This window comes from Oncorhynchus gorbuscha, unplaced genomic scaffold (assembly GCF_021184085.1).
Source record: "Oncorhynchus gorbuscha isolate QuinsamMale2020 ecotype Even-year unplaced genomic scaffold, OgorEven_v1.0 Un_scaffold_749, whole genome shotgun sequence".
NCBI lineage: Eukaryota > Metazoa > Chordata > Actinopteri > Salmoniformes > Salmonidae > Oncorhynchus > Oncorhynchus gorbuscha.
Window position 1 is genome coordinate 292,080 of NW_025745792.1, and position 20,316 is coordinate 312,395.

At 43.0% G+C, this 20,316-nt stretch overlaps 1 protein-coding gene across 1 annotated transcript in view; it reads left to right on the forward strand.

Moving 5' to 3' along the window:
* LOC124020028 (protein CLEC16A-like) overlaps positions 1-20,316 on the forward strand; it is a 103,788-nt gene that overhangs the window by 48,845 nt on the left and 34,627 nt on the right. The window contains 3 exon segments of the mRNA XM_046335448.1: positions 1,713-1,965; positions 4,039-4,150; positions 9,382-9,482. Coding sequence (XP_046191404.1) covers positions 1,713-1,965; positions 4,039-4,150; positions 9,382-9,482 — 466 coding nt within the window.

Sequence of the window (20,316 nt, forward strand, 5' to 3'; positions counted from 1 at the left end):
AGGGGAGGATTTCTTCCAGCTTGGCCTGCACCCTCCATAAATTAATTAATGATTTCATCCACTTCCTTAAAGGGGAGGATTTCTTCCAGCCTGGCCTGCACCCTCCATAAATTAATTAATTCATTCATACACTTCCTTTAAAGGGGAGGATTTCTTCCAGCCTGGCCTGCACCCTCCATAAATTAATTAATTAATTCATACACTTCCTTAAAGGGGAGGATTTCTTCCAGCTTGGCCTGCACCCTCCATAAATTAATTAATTAATTCATACACTTCCTTAAAGGGGAGGATTTCTTCCAGCTGAAAACATGTCATTGTTCATGTATAAATCACATCTTGAGGAGATCAGGAGATTTGTATTACAGACACACACACCCCGCCCCTCCTCTAAAACACCCTGTTTACTATAAATAAACCCAGCTTAACAGGCCTTCTCAGCAGGTGAGATCACTTCCTGTTTAGCAGCGGTGTATTGTGGTTAATGGGTGACGGCTTTAGACGAAATGACAGGCCCGAAGATGAGAAGACGAACCAACCACACACACACACACACACACACACCGTGGTCACGTAGCTCAACTCAGACCTAGTTGTTCTTGTCTTCCATTGACTGTAAAGTTTGGTGGAGGAGGAATAATGGTCTGGGGCTGTTACTGTGGTGGGGGTCCTGTTCAAACGGACACATCTGGGTTTTGGAGGATGCCAGGAGAACGCCACCTGTTTCAATGCATAGAGCCAACTGTAAAGTTTGGTGGATGAGGAATAATGGTCTGGAGCTGTTTTTCATGGTTTCGGGCTCCTTTAGTTCCAGTGAAGGGAAATCTTAACGCTACAGCATACAATGACATTCTAGATTATTCTGTGCCCCTTTCCTGTTTCAGATTGACGATGACCCCCCCCGTGCACAAAGCGAGGTCCATACAGAAATGGTTTGTTGAGATCGGTGTGGAAGTACTTGACTGGTCTGCACAGTGCCCTGATCTCAACCTCATTGAAGTTCTTTGGGATGAGTTGGAACTGTCTTCTGGTCGGCCACTTGTTGTTGATCAGTAGCTAACAAACTGATCCAGAACCTGTCCTCTGGTCGGCCACTTGTTGTTGATCAGTAGCTAACAAACTGATCCAGAACCTGTCCTCTGGTCGGCCACTTGTTGTTGATCAGTAGCTAACAAACTGATCCAGAACCTGTCCTCTGGTCGGCCACTTGTTGTTGATCAGTAGCTAACAAACTGATCCAGAACCTGTCCTCTGGTCGGCCACTTGTTGTTGATCAGTAGCTAACAAACTGATCCAGAACCTGTCCTCTGGTCGGCCACTTGTTGTTGATCAGTAGCTAACAAACTGATCCAGAACCTGTCCTCTGGTCGGCCACTTGTTGTTGATCAGTAGCTAACAAACTGATCCAGAACCTGTCCTCTGGTCGGCCAATACACTTTACAAACATGTTTTGCTGTGGAAAATGACACGAATATCTAAGTAAAATACAGATAACACAAAATGGAGACAGCCAACCAGACTATACAAAATTAAAGCTCCTTCGCCTAGTCTTTCATCTATGAGCGTTGTGTGTTTTAACATTTTCTCTCCCCCTCTCTCTCTCTCTCTCTCTCTCTCTGTCTCTCTCTCTCTCTCTCTCTCTCTCCCCTACTCTCCCTCTCCCCCTCCTCCCTCCATCTCGCGCCATCCCTCCCTTCCTTCCTCTGTCTCTCCAGGTCAGCGCAGGCGTCCGTCGCTTCACCAAGCCTCCTGAGTCTCTGGAGCGGTCTCTGGAGCTGTCCTGCAATCGGGGGCGCAAGCGAGCCCAGAAACGCCCCAACTATAAGAACCTGGGAGAGGAGGAGGAGGAAGAGGAGAGGCCGGGGGGAGGAGAGGAGGGCTTGGAGGACAACGAGAGAGAGAGGGAGAAGGCTAAAGGTACAGAAGGGAGCAGTAAGGGAAGCAGCAGGACAAGTGGGGAGATGGAAGGTGAGTGTGAGGACAGGACAGGACAACTACATATCCCATCACCACCCTGTGATTACCTCACCCAGGAGCCAGTGCGGCAGTGGTCCTCCTCTCCAAACTGTCACCCTCCGGGAATCAAATTTATAAAAATGTGTCAATAAGATTACATTCGAATCAAATGAATATAAAACGTAGATCAGTGTCTCTCTGTCTTCTCCCTAAAGACCTGAATCAATACGTTCGTTTTTTCTTCTTCATCTGAACACAAAAAAAAAGCCAGTTTGGAGATGAGGCCCGTCTTCACTCTGTGAATGCCTGTCACTGTCACTACCACGGGCTCCACGGTTACAAGTGTCACTACCGCGGTCTCCACGGTTACAAGTGTCACTACCGCGGTCTCCACGGTTACAACTGTCACTACCGCGGTCTCCCGTGGTTACGCCATTTCATCCTGTGCTCCTCACCTCTCATCTCTCCTGGTGTTTTCATACGACATTATTATGATGAATGTCCCCCTGCTGTGTGTTCTGGTGTAATAACAGGCTGTGTGTTCTGGTGTAATAACAGGCTGTGTGTTCTGGTGTAATAACAGGCTGTGTGTTCTGGTGTAATAACAGGCTGTGTGTTCTGGTGTAATAACAGGCTGTGTGTTCTGGTGTAATAACAGGCTGTGTGTTCTGGTGTAATAACAGGCTGTGTGTTCTGGTGTAATAACAGGCTGTGTGTTCTGGTGTAATAACAGGCTGTGTGTAATAACAGGCTGTGTGTTCTGGTGTAATAACAGGCTGTGTGTTCTGGTGTAATAACAGGCTGTGTGTAATAACAGGCTGTGTGTTCTGGTGTAATAACAGGCTGTGTGTTCTGGTGTAATAACAGGCTGTGTGTTCTGGTGTAATAACAGGCTGTGTGTTCTGGTGTAATAACAGGCTGTGTGTTCTGGTGTAATAACAGGCTGTGTGTTCTGGTGTAATAACAGGCTGTGTGTGTTCTGGTGTAATAACAGGCTGTGTGTTCTGGTGTAATAACAGGCTGTGTGTTCTGGTGTAATAACAGGCTGTGTGTTCTGGTGTAATAACAGGCTGTGTGTTCTGGTGTAATAACAGGCTGTGTGTAATAACAGGCTGTGTGTTCTGGTGTAATAACAGGCTGTGTGTTCTGGTGTAATAACAGGCTGTGTGTTCTGGTGTAATAACAGGCTGTGTGTTCTGGTGTAATAACAGGCTGTGTGTTCTGGTGTAATAACAGGCTGTGTGTTCTGGTGTAATAACAGGCTGTGTGTTCTGGTGTAATAACAGGCTGTGTGTTCTGGTGTAATAACAGGCTGTGTGTTCTGGTGTAATAACAGGCTGTGTGTTCTGGTGTAATAACAGGCTGTGTGTTCTGGTGTAATAACAGGCTGTGTGTTCTGGTGTAATAACAGGCTGTGTGTTCTGGTGTAATAACAGGCTGTGTGTTCTGGTGTAATAACAGGCTGTGTGTAATAACAGGCTGTGTGTTCTGGTGTAATAACAGGCTGTGTGTTCTGGTGTAATAACAGGCTGTGTGTTCTGGTGTAATAACAGGCTGTGTGTTCTGGTGTAATAACAGGCTGTGTGTTCTGGTGTAATAACAGGCTGTGTGTTCTGGTGTAATAACAGGCTGTGTGTTCTGGTGTAATAACAGGCTGTGTGTTCTGGTGTAATAACAGGCTGTGTGTTCTGGTGTAATAACAGGCTGTGTGTTCTGGTGTAATAACAGGCTGTGTGTTCTGGTGTAATAACAGGCTGTGTGTTCTGGTGTAATAACAGGCTGTGTGTTCTGGTGTAATAACAGGCTGTGTGTAATAACAGGCTGTGTGTTCTGGTGTAATAACAGGCTGTGTGTTCTGGTGTAATAACAGGCTGTGTGTTCTGGTGTAATAACAGGCTGTGTGTTCTGGTGTAATAACAGGCTGTGTGTAATAACAGGCTGTGTGTTCTGGTGTAATAACAGGCTGTGTGTAATAACAGGCTGTGTGTTCTGGTGTAATAACAGGCTGTGTGTTCTGGTGTAATAACAGGCTGTGTGTTCTGGTGTAATAACAGGCTGTGTGTAATAACAGGCTGTGTGTTCCAGAGATAGAGATGGTGGTGATGGACAAGGGGAAGGAGACGTCGTCGTCGGCAACGGAACAGAATATCACCGACGAGGAGAAGACTGCTGCCGCTGCTCGCACACAGAGGAAGAGGTACACACACACACACACACACACACACACACACACACACACACACACACACACACACACACACACACACACACACACACACACACACACACACACACACACACACACACACACACACACACACACACACACACACACACACACACAGAGGAAGAGGTACACACACATACACACACACACACACACACACAGAGGAAGAGGTACACACTACACACTACACACTACACACTACACACTACACAGAGGAAGAGGTACACACACACACAGAGGAAGAGGTACACATACACACATACACACACACACACACACTACACACTACACAGGGGAAGAGGTACACACATAGAGGAAGAGGTACACACACACACAGAGGAAGAGGTACACACACACACACACACACTACACACATACACACTGCAGACACACACATACACACACACACACACACACACACACACACACACACACACACACACACACACACACACACACACACACACACACACACACGGGAGGGTTTAGTATTGTGTATCTAGGGGAGGGTTTAGTATTGTGTATCTAGTCTAGGGGAGGGTTTAGTATTGTGTATCTAGTCTAGGGGAGGGTTTAGTATTGTGTATCTAGGGGAGGGTTTAGTATTGTGTATCTAGGGGAGGGTTTAGTATTGTGTATCTAGTCTAGGGAAGGGTTTAGTATTTTGTATCTAGTCTAGGGAAGGGTTTAGTATTTTGTATCTAGTCTAGGGAAGGGTTTAGTATTTTGTATCTGTGGAAAGGTAGGTCTACTCTGTCTGGGGTGGAAAGGCAGGTCCTACTCTGTCTGGGGTGGAAAGGCAGGTCCTACTCTGTCTGGGGTGGAAAGGCAGGTCCTACTCTGTCTGGGGTGGAAAGGCAGGTCCTACTCTGTCTGGGGTGGAAAGGTAGGTCTACTCTGTCTGGGGTGGAAAGGTAGGTCCTACTCTGTCTGGGGTGGAAAGGTAGGCCTACTCTGTATGGGGTGGAAAGGTAGGTCCTACTCTGTCTGGGGTGGAAAGGTAGGTCCTACTCTGTCTGGGGTGGAAAGGTAGGGGGGTGGAAAGGTAGGTCTACTCTGTCTGGGGTGGAAAGGTAGGGGGTGGAAAGGTAGGTCCTACTCTGTCTTGGGTGGAAAGGCAGGCCCTACTCTGTCTGGGGTGGAAAGGTAGGCCCTACTCTGTCTGGGGTGGAAAGGTAGGTCCTACTCTGTCTTGGGTGGAAAGGTAGGCCCTACTCTGTCTGGGTTGGAAAGGTAGGTCCTACTCTGTCTGGGGTGGAAAGGTAGGCCCTACTCTGTCTGGGGTGGAAAGGTAGGTCCTACTCTGTCTTGGGTGGAAAGGTAGGCCCTACTCTGTCTGGGTTGGAAAGGTAGGTCCTACTCTGTCTGGGGTGGAAAGGTAGGGGGGTGGAAAGGTAGGCCCTACTCTGTCTGGGGTGGAAAGGTAGACCTACTCTGTCTGGGGTGGAAAGGTAGGTCCTACTCTGTCTGGGGTGGAAAGGTAGGCCCTACTCTGTCTGGGGTGGAAAGGTAGACCTACTCTGTCTGGGGTGGAAAGGTAGACCTACTCTGTCTGGGGTGGAAAGGTAGACCTACTCTGTCTGGGGTGGAAAGGTAGGGGGGTGGAAAGGTAGGCCTACTCAGTCTGGGGTGGAAAGGTAGGCCTACTCAGTCTGGGGTGGAAAGGCAGGTCATACTCTGTCTCGGGTGGAAAGGTAGGGGGGTGGAAAGGTAGTCCTACTCTGTCTGGGGTGGAAAGGTAGGTCCTACTCTGTCTGGGGTGGAAAGGTAGGTCTACTCTGTCTGGGGTGGAAAGGTAGGTCCTACTCTGTCTGGGGTGGAAAGGTAGGCCCTTTTCTGTCTGGGGTGGAAAGGTAGGCCCTTCTCTGTCTGGGGTGGAAAGGTAGGCCCTTCTCTGTCTGGGGTGGAAAGGTAGGTCCTACTCTGTCTGGGGTGGAAAGGTAGGTCCTACTCTGTCTGGGGTGGAAAGGTAGGGGGGTGGAAAGGTAGGCCCTACTCTGTCTGGGGTGGAAAGGTAGGTCCTACTCTGTCTGGGGTGGAAAGGTAGGTCCTACTCTGTCTGGGGTGGAAAGGTAGACCTACTCTGTCTGGGGTGGAAAGGTAGACCTACTCTGTCTGGGGTGGAAAGGTAGACCTACTCTGTCTGGGGTGGAAAGGTAGGGGGGTGGAAAGGTAGGCCTACTCAGTCTGGGGTGGAAAGGTAGGCCTACTCAGTCTGGGGTGGAAAGGCAGGTCATACTCTGTCTCGGGTGGAAAGGTAGGGGGGTGGAAAGGTAGTCCTACTCTGTCTGGGGTGGAAAGGTAGGTCCTACTCTGTCTGGGGTGGAAAGGTAGGTCTACTCTGTCTGGGGTGGAAAGGTAGGTCTACTCTGTCTGGGGTGGAAAGGTAGGTCCTACTCTGTCTGGGGTGGAAAGGTAGGTCCTACTCTGTCTGGGGTGGAAAGGTAGGTCTTAAGAATGGAAGAGGAAGACAAATGAGTTTCACATCTCTGTTGGTTGACTGGTCTTCACTGGAAGGAGCTCCTGCTGTATGAGGGTTCAGTAGAATCATCCACTAATCCACTGGAAGGAGCTCCTGCTGTATGAGGGTTCAGTAGAATCATCCACTAATCCACTGGAAGGAGCTCCTGCTGTATGTGGGTTCAGTAGAATCATCCACTAATCCACTGGAAGGAGCTCCTGCTGTATGTGGGTTCAGTAGAATCATCCACTAATCCACTGGAAGGAGCTCCTGCTGTATGTGGGTTCAGTGGAATCATCCACTAATCCACTGGAAGGAGCTCCTGCTGTATGTGGGTTCAGTGGAATCATCCACTAATCCACTGGAAGGAGCTCCTGCTGTATGTGGGTTCAGTAGAATCATCCACTAATCCACTGGAAGGAGCTCCTGCTGTATGTGGGTTAAGTAGAATCATCCACTAATCCACTGGAAGGAGCTCCTGCTGTATGTGGGTTCAGTAGAATCATCCACTAATCCACTGGAAGGAGCTCCTGCTGTATGTGGGTTCAGTGGAATCATCCACTAATCCACTGGAAGGAGCTCCTGCTGTATGTGGGTTCAGTAGAATCATCCACTAATCCACTGGAAGGAGCTCCTGCTGTATGTGGGTTCAGTGGAATCATCCACTAATCCACTGGAAGGAGCTCCTGCTGTATGTGGGTTCAGTGGAATCATCCACTAATCCACTGGAAGGAGCTCCTGCTGTATGTGGGTTCAGTAGAATCATCCACTAATCCACTGGAAGGAGCTCCTGCTGTATGTGGGTTAAGTAGAATCATCCACTAATCCACTGGAAGGAGCTCCTGCTGTATGTGGGTTCAGTAGAATCATCCACTAATCCACTGGAAGGAGCTCCTGCTGTATGTGGGTTCAGTGGAATCATCCACTAATCCACTGGAAGGAGCTCCTGCTGTATGTGGGTTAAGTAGAATCATCCACTAATCCACTGGAAGGAGCTCCTGCTGTATGTGGGTTCAGTAGAATCATCCACTAATCCACTGGAAGGAGCTCCTGCTGTATGTGGGTTCAGTGGAATCATCCACTAATCCACTGGAAGGAGCTCCTGCTGTATGTGGGTTCAGTGGAATCATCCACTAATCCACTGGAAGGAGCTCCTGCTGTATGTGGGTTCAGTGGAATCATCCACTAATCCACTGGAAGGAGCTCCTGCTGTATGAGGGTTCAGTAGAATCATCCACTGGAAGGAGCTCCTGCTGTATGTGGGTTCAGTAGAATCATCCACTAATCCACTGGAAGGAGCTCCTGCTGTATGTGGGTTCAGTAGAATCATCCACTAATCCACTGGAAGGAGCTCCTGCTGTATGTGGATTCAGTAGAATCATCCACGAATCCACTGGAAGGAGCTCCTGCTGTATGTGGGTTCAGTAGAATCATCCACTGGAAGGAGCTCCTGCTGTATGTGGGTTCAGGGGAATCATCCACTAATCCACTGGAAGAAGCTCCTGCTGTATGAGGATTCAGTAGAATCATCCACTGGAAGGAGCTCCTGCTGTATGTGGGTTCAGTAGAATCATCCACTGGAAGGAGCTCCTGCTGTATGTGGGTTCAGGGGAATCATCCACTAATCCACTGGAAGAAGCTCCTGCTGTATGAGGATTCAGTAGAATCATCCACTAATCCACTGGAAGGAGCTCCTGCTGTATGTGGGTTCAGTAGAATCATCCACTAATCCACTGGAAGGAGCTCCTGCTGTATGTGGGTTCAGTGGAATCATCCACTAATCCACTGGAAGGAGCTCCTGCTGTATGTGGGTTCAGTAGAATCATCCACTAATCCACTGGAAGGAGCTCCTGCTGTATGTGGGTTCAGTAGAATCATCCACTAATCCACTGGAAGGAGCTCCTGCTGTATGTGGATTCAGTAGAATCATCCACTAATCCACTGGAAGGAGCTCCTGCTGTATGTGGGTTCAGTAGAATCATCCACTAATCCACTGGAAGGAGCTCCTGCTGTATGTGGGTTCAGTGGAATCATCCACTAATCCACTGGAAGGAGCTCCTGCTGTATGTGGGTTCAGTGGAATCATCCACTAATCCACTGGAAGGAGCTCCTGCTGTATGAGGGTTCAGTAGAATCATCCACTAATCCACTGGAAGGAGCTCCTGCTGTATGTGGGTTCAGTAGAATCATCCACTAATCCACTGGAAGGAGCTCCTGCTGTATGTGGATTCTGGGGGAATCATCCACTAATCCACTGGAAGGAGCTCCTGCTGTATGAGGGTTCAGTAGAATCATCCACTAATCCACTGGAAGGAGCTCCTGCTGTATGTGGGTTCAGTGGAATCATCCACTAATCCACTGCTCATCAATCACTGTCAACTGATGCAACTCTATTTGCTTGAAAATATTCTCTCTGTCCTGCTCAAAATACACTATTTAGCTTTCTTTGGAAGTCGGTTTTCTGCGTGAATAATTATCCCTCTTTTCTCTCTCTCTCTCTCTCTCTCTCTCTCTCTCTCTCTCTCTCTCTCTCTCTCTCTCTCTCTCTCTCTCTCTCTCTCTCTCTCTCTCTCTCCTGTCTCTCTCTTTCTCTCTCTCCTGTCTCTCCTGTCTCTCTCCTCTCTCTCTCTCTCTCTTTCCCTCCCTCTTTCTCTCCTATCTCTCTCTCTTTCTCTTTCTCTCCCTCTTTCTCTCCTGTCTCTCTCTCTCTCTCTCTCTCTCCTGTCTCTCTCTCCTCCAGACCGTTCCTAGACATGGTGTACAGTGCTCTAGATTGTAGTGAAGACGATTACCATGCTCTGTTTGTACTCTGTCTTCTCTACGCCGTGTCCCACAGCAAAGGTGAGAGGAGCATCTACGTTCTGTTCAACAATAGATGAGTTAGCTCCGGTAGGCTAGCTCCGGTAGGCTAGCTCCGGTAGGTTAGCTCCGGTAGGCTAGCTCCGGTAGGCTAGCTCCGGTAGGCTAGCTCCGGTAGGCTAGCTCCGGTAGGTTAGATCTGGTAGGTTAGCTGATGTTCTGTAGAGATGTTCAGATAACAGACTAGTGGATCATGATGTTCTGTAGAGATGTTCAGATAACAGACTAGTGAATCATGATGTTCTGTAGAGATGTTCAGATAACAGACTAGTGGATCATGATGTTCTGTTAACAGACTAGTGGATCATGATGTTCTGTTAACAGACTAGTGGATCATGATGTTCTGTTAACAGACTAGTGGATCATGATGTTCTGTTAACAGACTAGTGGATCATGATGTTCTGTTAACAGACTAGTGGACCATGATGTTCAGATAACAGACTAGTGGATCATGATGTTCTGTAGAGATGTTCAGATAACAGACTAGTGGATCATGATGTTCTGTTAACAGACTAGTGGATCATGATGTTCAGATAACAGACTAGTGGATCATGATGTTCTGTTAACAGACTAGTGGATCATGATGTTCTGTAGAGATGTTCAGATAACAGACTAGTGGATCATGATGTTCTGTTAACAGACTAGTGGATCATGATGTTCTGTTAACAGACTAGTGGATCATGATGTTCTGTAGAGATGTTCAGATAACAGACTAGTGAATCATGATGTTCTGTAGAGATGTTCAGATAACAGACTAGTGGATCATGATGTTCTGTTAACAGACTAGTGGATCATGATGTTCTGTTAACAGACTAGTGGATCATGATGTTCTGTTAACAGACTAGTGGACCATGATGTTCAGATAACAGACTAGTGGATCATGATGTTCTGTAGAGATGTTCAGATAACAGACTAGTGGATCATGATGTTCTGTTAACAGACTAGTGGATCATGATGTTCAGATAACAGACTAGTGGATCATGATGTTCTGTTAACAGACTAGTGGATCATGATGTTCTGTAGAGATGTTCAGATAACAGACTAGTGGATCATGATGTTCTGTTAACAGACTAGTGGATCATGATGTTCTGTTAACAGACTAGTGGATCATGATGTTCTGTTAACAGACTAGTGGATCATGATGTTCTGTTAACAGACTAGTGGATCATGATGTTCTGTTAACAGACTAGTGGATCATGATGTTCTGTAGAGATGTTCTGTTAACAGACTAGTGGATCATGATGTTCTGTTAACAGACTAGTGGATCATGATGTTCTGTTAACAGACTAGTGGATCATGATGTTCTGTTAACAGACTAGTGGATCATGATGTTCTGTAGAGATGTTCTGTTAACAGACTAGTGGATCATGATGTTCTGTAGAGATGTTCTGTTAACAGACTAGTGGATCATGATGTTCTGTAGAGATGTTTAGATAACAGACTAGTGGATCATGATGTTCTGTTAACAGACTAGTGGATCATGATGTTCTGTTAACAGACTAGTGGATCATGATGTTCTGTTAACAGACTAGTGGATCATGATGTTCTGTTAACAGACTAGTGGATCATGATGTTCTGTTAACAGACTAGTGGATCATGATGTTCTGTTAACAGACTAGTGGATCATGATGTTCTGTTAACAGACTAGTGGATCATGATGTTCTGTTAACAGACTAGTGAATCATGATGTTCTGTTAACAGACTAGTGGATCATGATGTTCTGTTAACAGACTAGTGAATCATGATGTTCTGTTAACAGACTAGTGAATCATGATGTTCTGTAGAGATGTTCTGTTAACAGACTAGTGGATCATGATGTTCTGTTAACAGACTAGTGGATCATGATGTTCTGTTAACAGACTAGTGGATCATGATGTTCTGTAGAGATGTTCAGATAACAGACTAGTGGATCATGATGTTCTGTAGAGATGTTCTGATAACAGACTAGTGGATCATGATGTTCTGTAGAGATGTTCAGATAACAGACTAGTGGATCATGATGTTCAGATAACAGACTAGTGGATCATGATGTTCAGATAACAGACTAGTGGATCATGATGTTCTGTTAACAGACTAGTGGATCGTGATGTTCTGTAGAGATGTTCAGATAACAGACTAGTGGATCATGATGTTCTGTTAACAGACTAGTGGATCATGATGTTCTGATAACAGACTAGTGGATCATGATGTTCTGTTAACAGACTAGTGGATCATGATGTTCTGTAGAGATGTTCTGTTAACAGACTAGTGGATCATGATGTTCTGTTAACAGACTAGTGGATCATGATGTTCTGTTAACAGACTAGTGGATCATGATGTTCTGTTAACAGACTAGTGGATCATGATGTTCTGTAGAGATGTTCAGATAACAGACTAGTGGATCATGATGTTCTGTTAACAGACTAGTGGATCATGATGTTCTGTAGAGATGTTCTGTTAACAGACTAGTGGATCATGATGTTCTGTAGAGATGTTCAGATAACAGACTAGTGGATCATGATGTTCTGTAGAGATGTTCAGATAACAGACTAGTGGATCATGATGTTCTGTTAACAGACTAGTGGATCATGATGTTCTGTAGAGATGTTCTGTTAACAGACTAGTGGATCATGATGTTCTGTAGAGATGTTCAGATAACAGACTAGTGGATCATGATGTTCTGTAGAGATGTTCAGATAACAGACTAGTGGATCATGATGTTCTGTTAACAGACTAGTGGATCATGATGTTCTGTAGAGATGTTCTGTTAACAGACTAGTGGATCATGATGTTCTGTAGAGATGTTCAGATAACAGACTAGTGGATCATGATGTTCTGTAGAGATGTTCAGATAACAGACTAGTGGATCATGATGTTCTGTTAACAGACTAGTGAATCATGATGTTCTGTTAACAGACTAGTGGATCATGATGTTCTGTAGAGATGTTCTGTTAACAGACTAGTGGATCATGATGTTCAGATAACAGACTAGTGGATCATGATGTTCTGTTAACAGACTAGTGGATCATGATGTTCAGATAACAGACTAGTGGATCATGATGTTCAGATAACAGACTAGTGGATCATGATGTTCTGTAGAGATGTTCTGTTAACAGACTAGTGGATCATGATGTTCTGTTAACAGACTAGTGGATCATGATGTTCTGTAGAGATGTTCAGATAACAGACTAGTGGATCATGATGTTCAGATAACAGACTAGTGGATCATGATGTTCTGTAGAGATGTTCAGATAACAGACTAGTGGATCATGATGTTCTGTAGAGATGTTCTGTTAACAGACTAGTGGATCATGATGTTCTGTAGAGATGTTCAGATAACAGACTAGTGGATCATGATGTTCTGTAGAGATGTTCTGTTAACAGACTAGTGGATCATGATGTTCTGTAGAGATGTTCAGATAACAGACTAGTGAATCATGATGTTCTGTAGAGATGTTCAGATAACAGACTAGTGGATCATGATGTTCTGTTAACAGACTAGTGGATCATGATGTTCTGTTAACAGACTAGTGGATCATGATGTTCTGTTAACAGACTAGTGGATCATGATGTTCTGTTAACAGACTAGTGGATCATGATGTTCTGTTAACAGACTAGTGGACCATGATGTTCAGATAACAGACTAGTGGATCATGATGTTCTGTAGAGATGTTCAGATAACAGACTAGTGGATCATGATGTTCTGTTAACAGACTAGTGGATCATGATGTTCAGATAACAGACTAGTGGATCATGATGTTCTGTTAACAGACTAGTGGATCATGATGTTCTGTAGAGATGTTCAGATAACAGACTAGTGGATCATGATGTTCTGTTAACAGACTAGTGGATCATGATGTTCTGTTAACAGACTAGTGGATCATGATGTTCTGTAGAGATGTTCAGATAACAGACTAGTGAATCATGATGTTCTGTAGAGATGTTCAGATAACAGACTAGTGGATCATGATGTTCTGTTAACAGACTAGTGGATCATGATGTTCTGTTAACAGACTAGTGGATCATGATGTTCTGTTAACAGACTAGTGGACCATGATGTTCAGATAACAGACTAGTGGATCATGATGTTCTGTAGAGATGTTCAGATAACAGACTGGATCATGATGTTCTGTTAACAGACTAGTGGATCATGATGTTCTGTTAACAGACTAGTGGATCATGATGTTCAGATAACAGACTAGTGGATCATGATGTTCTGTTAACAGACTAGTGGATCATGATGTTCTGTAGAGATGTTCAGATAACAGACTAGTGGATCATGATGTTCTGTTAACAGACTAGTGGATCATGATGTTCTGTTAACAGACTAGTGGATCATGATGTTCTGTTAACAGACTAGTGGATCATGATGTTCTGTAGAGATGTTCTGTTAACAGACTAGTGGATCATGATGTTCTGTTAACAGACTAGTGGATCATGATGTTCTGTTAACAGACTAGTGGATCATGATGTTCTGTTAACAGACTAGTGGATCATGATGTTCTGTAGAGATGTTCTGTTAACAGACTAGTGGATCATGATGTTCTGTAGAGATGTTCTGTTAACAGACTAGTGGATCATGATGTTCTGTAGAGATGTTTAGATAACAGACTAGTGGATCATGATGTTCTGTTAACAGACTAGTGGATCATGATGTTCTGTTAACAGACTAGTGGATCATGATGTTCTGTTAACAGACTAGTGGATCATGATGTTCTGTTAACAGACTAGTGGATCATGATGTTCTGTTAACAGACTAGTGAATCATGATGTTCTGTTAACAGACTAGTGGATCATGATGTTCTGTTAACAGACTAGTGAATCATGATGTTCTGTTAACAGACTAGTGAATCATGATGTTCTGTAGAGATGTTCTGTTAACAGACTAGTGGATCATGATGTTCTGTTAACAGACTAGTGGATCATGATGTTCTGTTAACAGACTAGTGGATCATGATGTTCTGTAGAGATGTTCAGATAACAGACTAGTGGATCATGATGTTCTGTAGAGATGTTCTGATAACAGACTAGTGGATCATGATGTTCTGTAGAGATGTTCAGATAACAGACTAGTGGATCATGATGTTCAGATAACAGACTAGTGGATCATGATGTTCAGATAACAGACTAGTGGATCATGATGTTCTGTTAACAGACTAGTGGATCGTGATGTTCTGTAGAGATGTTCAGATAACAGACTAGTGGATCATGATGTTCTGTTAACAGACTAGTGGATCATGATGTTCTGTTAACAGACTAGTGGATCATGATGTTCTGTTAACAGACTAGTGGATCATGATGTTCTGTAGAGATGTTTAGATAACAGACTAGTGGATCATGATGTTCTGTTAACAGACTAGTGGATCATGATGTTCTGTAGAGATGTTTAGATAACAGACTAGTGGATCATGATGTTCTGTTAACAGACTAGTGGATCATGATGTTCTGTTAACAGACTAGTGGATCATGATGTTCTGTTAACAGACTAGTGGATCATGATGTTCTGTAGAGATGTTGAGTTCAGATAACAGACTAGTGGATCATGATGTTCTGTTAACAGACTAGTGGATCATGATGTTCTGTTAACAGACTAGTGGATCATGATGTTCTGTTAACAGACTAGTGGATCATGATGTTCTGATAACAGACTAGTGGATCATGATGTTCTGTTAACAGACTAGTGGATCATGATGTTCTGTTAACAGACTAGTGGATCATGATGTTCTGTTAACAGACTAGTGGATCATGATGTTCTGTTAACAGACTAGTGAATCATGATGTTCTGTTAACAGACTAGTGGATCATGATGTTCTGTTAACAGACTAGTGAATCATGATGTTCTGTTAACAGACTAGTGAATCATGATGTTCTGTAGAGATGTTCTGTTAACAGACTAGTGGATCATGATGTTCTGTTAACAGACTAGTGGATCATGATGTTCTGTTAACAGACTAGTGGATCATGATGTTCTGTAGAGATGTTCAGATAACAGACTAGTGGATCATGATGTTCTGTAGAGATGTTCTGATAACAGACTAGTGGATCATGATGTTCTGTAGAGATGTTCAGATAACAGACTAGTGGATCATGATGTTCAGATAACAGACTAGTGGATCATGATGTTCAGATAACAGACTAGTGGATCATGATGTTCTGTTAACAGACTAGTGGATCGTGATGTTCTGTAGAGATGTTCAGATAACAGACTAGTGGATCATGATGTTCTGTTAACAGACTAGTGGATCATGATGTTCTGATAACAGACTAGTGGATCATGATGTTCTGTTAACAGACTAGTGGATCATGATGTTCTGTAGAGATGTTCTGTTAACAGACTAGTGGATCATGATGTTCTGTTAACAGACTAGTGGATCATGATGTTCTGTTAACAGACTAGTGGATCATGATGTTCTGTTAACAGACTAGTGGATCATGATGTTCTGTAGAGATGTTCAGATAACAGACTAGTGGATCATGATGTTCTGTTAACAGACTAGTGGATCATGATGTTCTGTAGAGATGTTCTGTTAACAGACTAGTGGATCATGATGTTCTGTAGAGATGTTCAGATAACAGACTAGTGGATCATGATGTTCTGTAGAGATGTTCAGATAACAGACTAGTGGATCATGATGTTCTGTTAACAGACTAGTGGATCATGATGTTCTGTAGAGATGTTCTGTTAACAGACTAGTGGATCATGATGTTCTGTAGAGATGTTCAGATAACAGACTAGTGGATCATGATGTTCTGTAGAGATGTTCAGATAACAGACTAGTGGATCATGATGTTCTGTAGAGATGTTCAGATAACAGACTAGTGGATCATGATGTTCTGTTAACAGACTAGTGAATCATGATGTTCTGTTAACAGACTAGTGGATCATGATGTTCTGTAGAGATGTTCTGTTAACAGACTAGTGGATCATGATGTTCAGATAACAGACTAGTGGATCATGATGTTCTGTTAACAGACTAGTGGATCATGATGTTCAGATAACAGACTAGTGGATCATGATGTTCAGATAACAGACTAGTGGATCATGATGTTCTGTAGAGATGTTCTGTTAACAGACTAGTGGATCATGATGTTCTGTTAACAGACTAGTGGATCATGATGTTCTGTAGAGATGTTCAGATAACAGACTAGTGGATCATGATGTTCAGATAACAGACTAGTGGATCATGATGTTCTGTAGAGATGTTCAGATAACAGACTAGTGGATCATGATGTTCTGTAGAGATGTTCTGTTAACAGACTAGTGGATCATGATGTTCTGTAGAGATGTTCAGATAACAGACTAGTGGATCATGATGTTCTGTAGAGATGTTCTGTTAACAGACTAGTGGATCATGATGTTCTGTAGAGATGTTCAGATAACAGACTAGTGGATCATGATGTTCTGTAGAGATGTTCAGATAACAGACTAGTGGATCATGATGTTCTGTAGAGATGTTCTGTTAACAGACTAGTGGATCATGATGTTCTGTAGAGATGTTCAGATAACAGACTAGTGGATCATGATGTTCTGTAGAGATGTTCAGATAACAGACTAGTGGATCATGATGTTCTGTAGAGATGTTCAGATAACAGACTAGTGGATCATGATGTTCTGTTAACAGACTAGTGGATCATGATGTTCAGATAACAGACTAGTGGATCATGATGTTCAGATAACAGACTAGTGGATCATGATGTTCTGTTAACAGACTAGTGGATCATGATGTTCTGTTAACAGACTAGTGGATCATGATGTTCTGTAGAGATGTTGAGTTCAGATAACAGACTAGATATGATGTTCTGTTAACAGACTAGTGGATCATGATGTTCTGTTAACAGACTAGTGGATCATGATGTTCTGTTAACAGACTAGTGGATCATGATGTTCTGTTAACAGACTAGTGGATCATGATGTTCTGATAACAGACTAGTGGATCATGATGTTCTGTTAACAGACTAGTGGATCATGATGTTCTGTTAACAGACTAGATCATGATGGTTAATCATGATCATGATGTTCTGTTAACAGACTAGTGAATCATGATGTTCTGTTAACAGACTAGTGGATCATGATGTTCTGTTAACAGATGTTCTGTTCTGTTAACAGACTAGTGAATCATGATGTTCTGTAGAGATGTTCTGTTAACAGACTAGTGGATCATGATGTTCTGTTAACAGACTAGTGGATCATGATGTTCTGTTAACAGACTAGTGGATCATGATGTTCTGTAGAGATGTTCAGATAACAGACTAGTGGATCATGATGTTCTGTAGAGATGTTCTGATAACAGACTAGTGGATCATGATGTTCAGATAACAGACTAGTGGATCATGATGTTCAGATAACAGACTAGTGGATCATGATGTTCAGATAACAGACTAGTGGATCATGATGTTCAGATAACAGACTAGTGGATCATGATGTTCTGTTAACAGACTAGTGGATCGTGATGTTCTGTAGAGATGTTCAGATAACAGACTAGTGGATCATGATGTTCTGTTAACAGACTAGTGGATCATGATGTTCTGATAACAGACTAGTGGATCATGATGTTCTGTTAACAGACTAGTGGATCATGATGTTCTGTAGAGATGTTCTGTTAACAGACTAGTGGATCATGATGTTCTGTTAACAGACTAGTGGATCATGATGTTCTGTTAACAGACTAGTGGATCATGATGTTCTGTTAACAGACTAGTGGATCATGATGTTCTGTAGAGATGTTCAGATAACAGACTAGTGGATCATGATGTTCTGTTAACAGACTAGTGGATCATGATGTTCTGTAGAGATGTTCTGTTAACAGACTAGTGGATCATGATGTTCTGTAGAGATGTTCAGATAACAGACTAGTGGATCATGATGTTCTGTAGAGATGTTCAGATAACAGACTAGTGGATCATGATGTTCTGTTAACAGACTAGTGGATCATGATGTTCTGTAGAGATGTTCTGTTAACAGACTAGTGGATCATGATGTTCTGTAGAGATGTTCAGATAACAGACTAGTGGATCATGATGTTCTGTAGAGATGTTCAGATAACAGACTAGTGGATCATGATGTTCTGTTAACAGACTAGTGGATCATGATGTTCTGTAGAGATGTTCTGTTAACAGACTAGTGGATCATGATGTTCTGTAGAGATGTTCAGATAACAGACTAGTGGATCATGATGTTCTGTAGAGATGTTCAGATAACAGACTAGTGGATCATGATGTTCTGTTAACAGACTAGTGAATCATGATGTTCTGTTAACAGACTAGTGGATCATGATGTTCTGTAGAGATGTTCTGTTAACAGACTAGTGGATCATGATGTTCAGATAACAGACTAGTGGATCATGATGTTCAGATAACAGACTAGTGGATCATGATGTTCTGTTAACAGACTAGTGGATCATGATGTTCAGATAACAGACTAGTGGATCATGATGTTCAGATAACAGACTAGTGGATCATGATGTTCTGTTAACAGACTAGTGGATCATGATGTTCTGTTAACAGACTAGTGGATCATGATGTTCTGTAGAGATGTTCTGTTAACAGACTAGTGGATCATGATGTTCTGTTAACAGACTAGTGGATCATGATGTTCTGTAGAGATGTTCAGATAACAGACTAGTGGATCATGATGTTCAGATAACAGACTAGTGGATCATGATGTTCTGTAGAGATGTTCAGATAACAGACTAGTGGATCATGATGTTCTGTAGAGATGTTCAGATAACAGACTAGTGGATCATGATGTTCTGTAGAGATGTTCTGTTAACAGACTAGTGGATCATGATGTTCTGTAGAGATGTTCAGATAACAGACTAGTGGATCATGATGTTCTGTAGAGATGTTCAGATAACAGACTAGTGGATCATGATGTTCTGTAGAGATGTTCTGTTAACAGACTAGTGGATCATGATGTTCTGTAGAGATGTTCAGATAACAGACTAGTGGATCATGATGTTCTGTAGAGATGTTCAGATAACAGACTAGTGGATCATGATGTTCTGTAGAGATGTTCAGATAACAGACTAGTGGATCATGATGTTCAGATAACAGACTAGTGGATCATGATGTTCAGATAACAGACTAGTGGATCATGATGTTCTGTTAACAGACTAGTGGATCATGATGTTCTGTTAACAGACTAGTGGATCATGATGTTCTGTAGAGATGTTCAGATAACAGACTAGTGGATCATGATGTTCTGTTAACAGACTAGTGGATCATGATGTTCTGTTAACAGACTAGTGGATCATGATGTTCTGTTAACAGACTAGTGGATCATGATGTTCTGTAGAGATGTTCAGATAACAGACTAGTGGATCATGATGTTCAGATAACAGACTAGTGGATCATGATGTTCTGTAGAGATGTTCAGTTAACAGACTAGTGGAACATGATGTTCTGTAGAGATGTTCTGTTAACAGACTAGTGGATCATGATGTTCTGTAGAGATGTTCAGATAACAGACTAGTGGATCATGATGTTCTGTAGAGATGTTCTGTTAACAGACTAGTGGATCATGATGTTCTGTAGAGATGTTCAGATAACAGACTAGTGGATCATGATGTTCTGTAGAGATGTTCAGATAACAGACTAGTGGATCATGATGTTCTGTAGAGATGTTCTGTTAACAGACTAGTGGATCATGATGTTCTGTAGAGATGTTCAGATAACAGACTAGTGGATCATGATGTTCTGTTAACAGACTAGTGGATCATGATGTTCTGTTAACAGACTAGTGGACCATGATGTTCTGTAGAGATGTTCAGATAACAGACTAGTGGATCATGATGTTCAGATAACAGACTAGTGGATCATGATGTTCAGATAACAGACT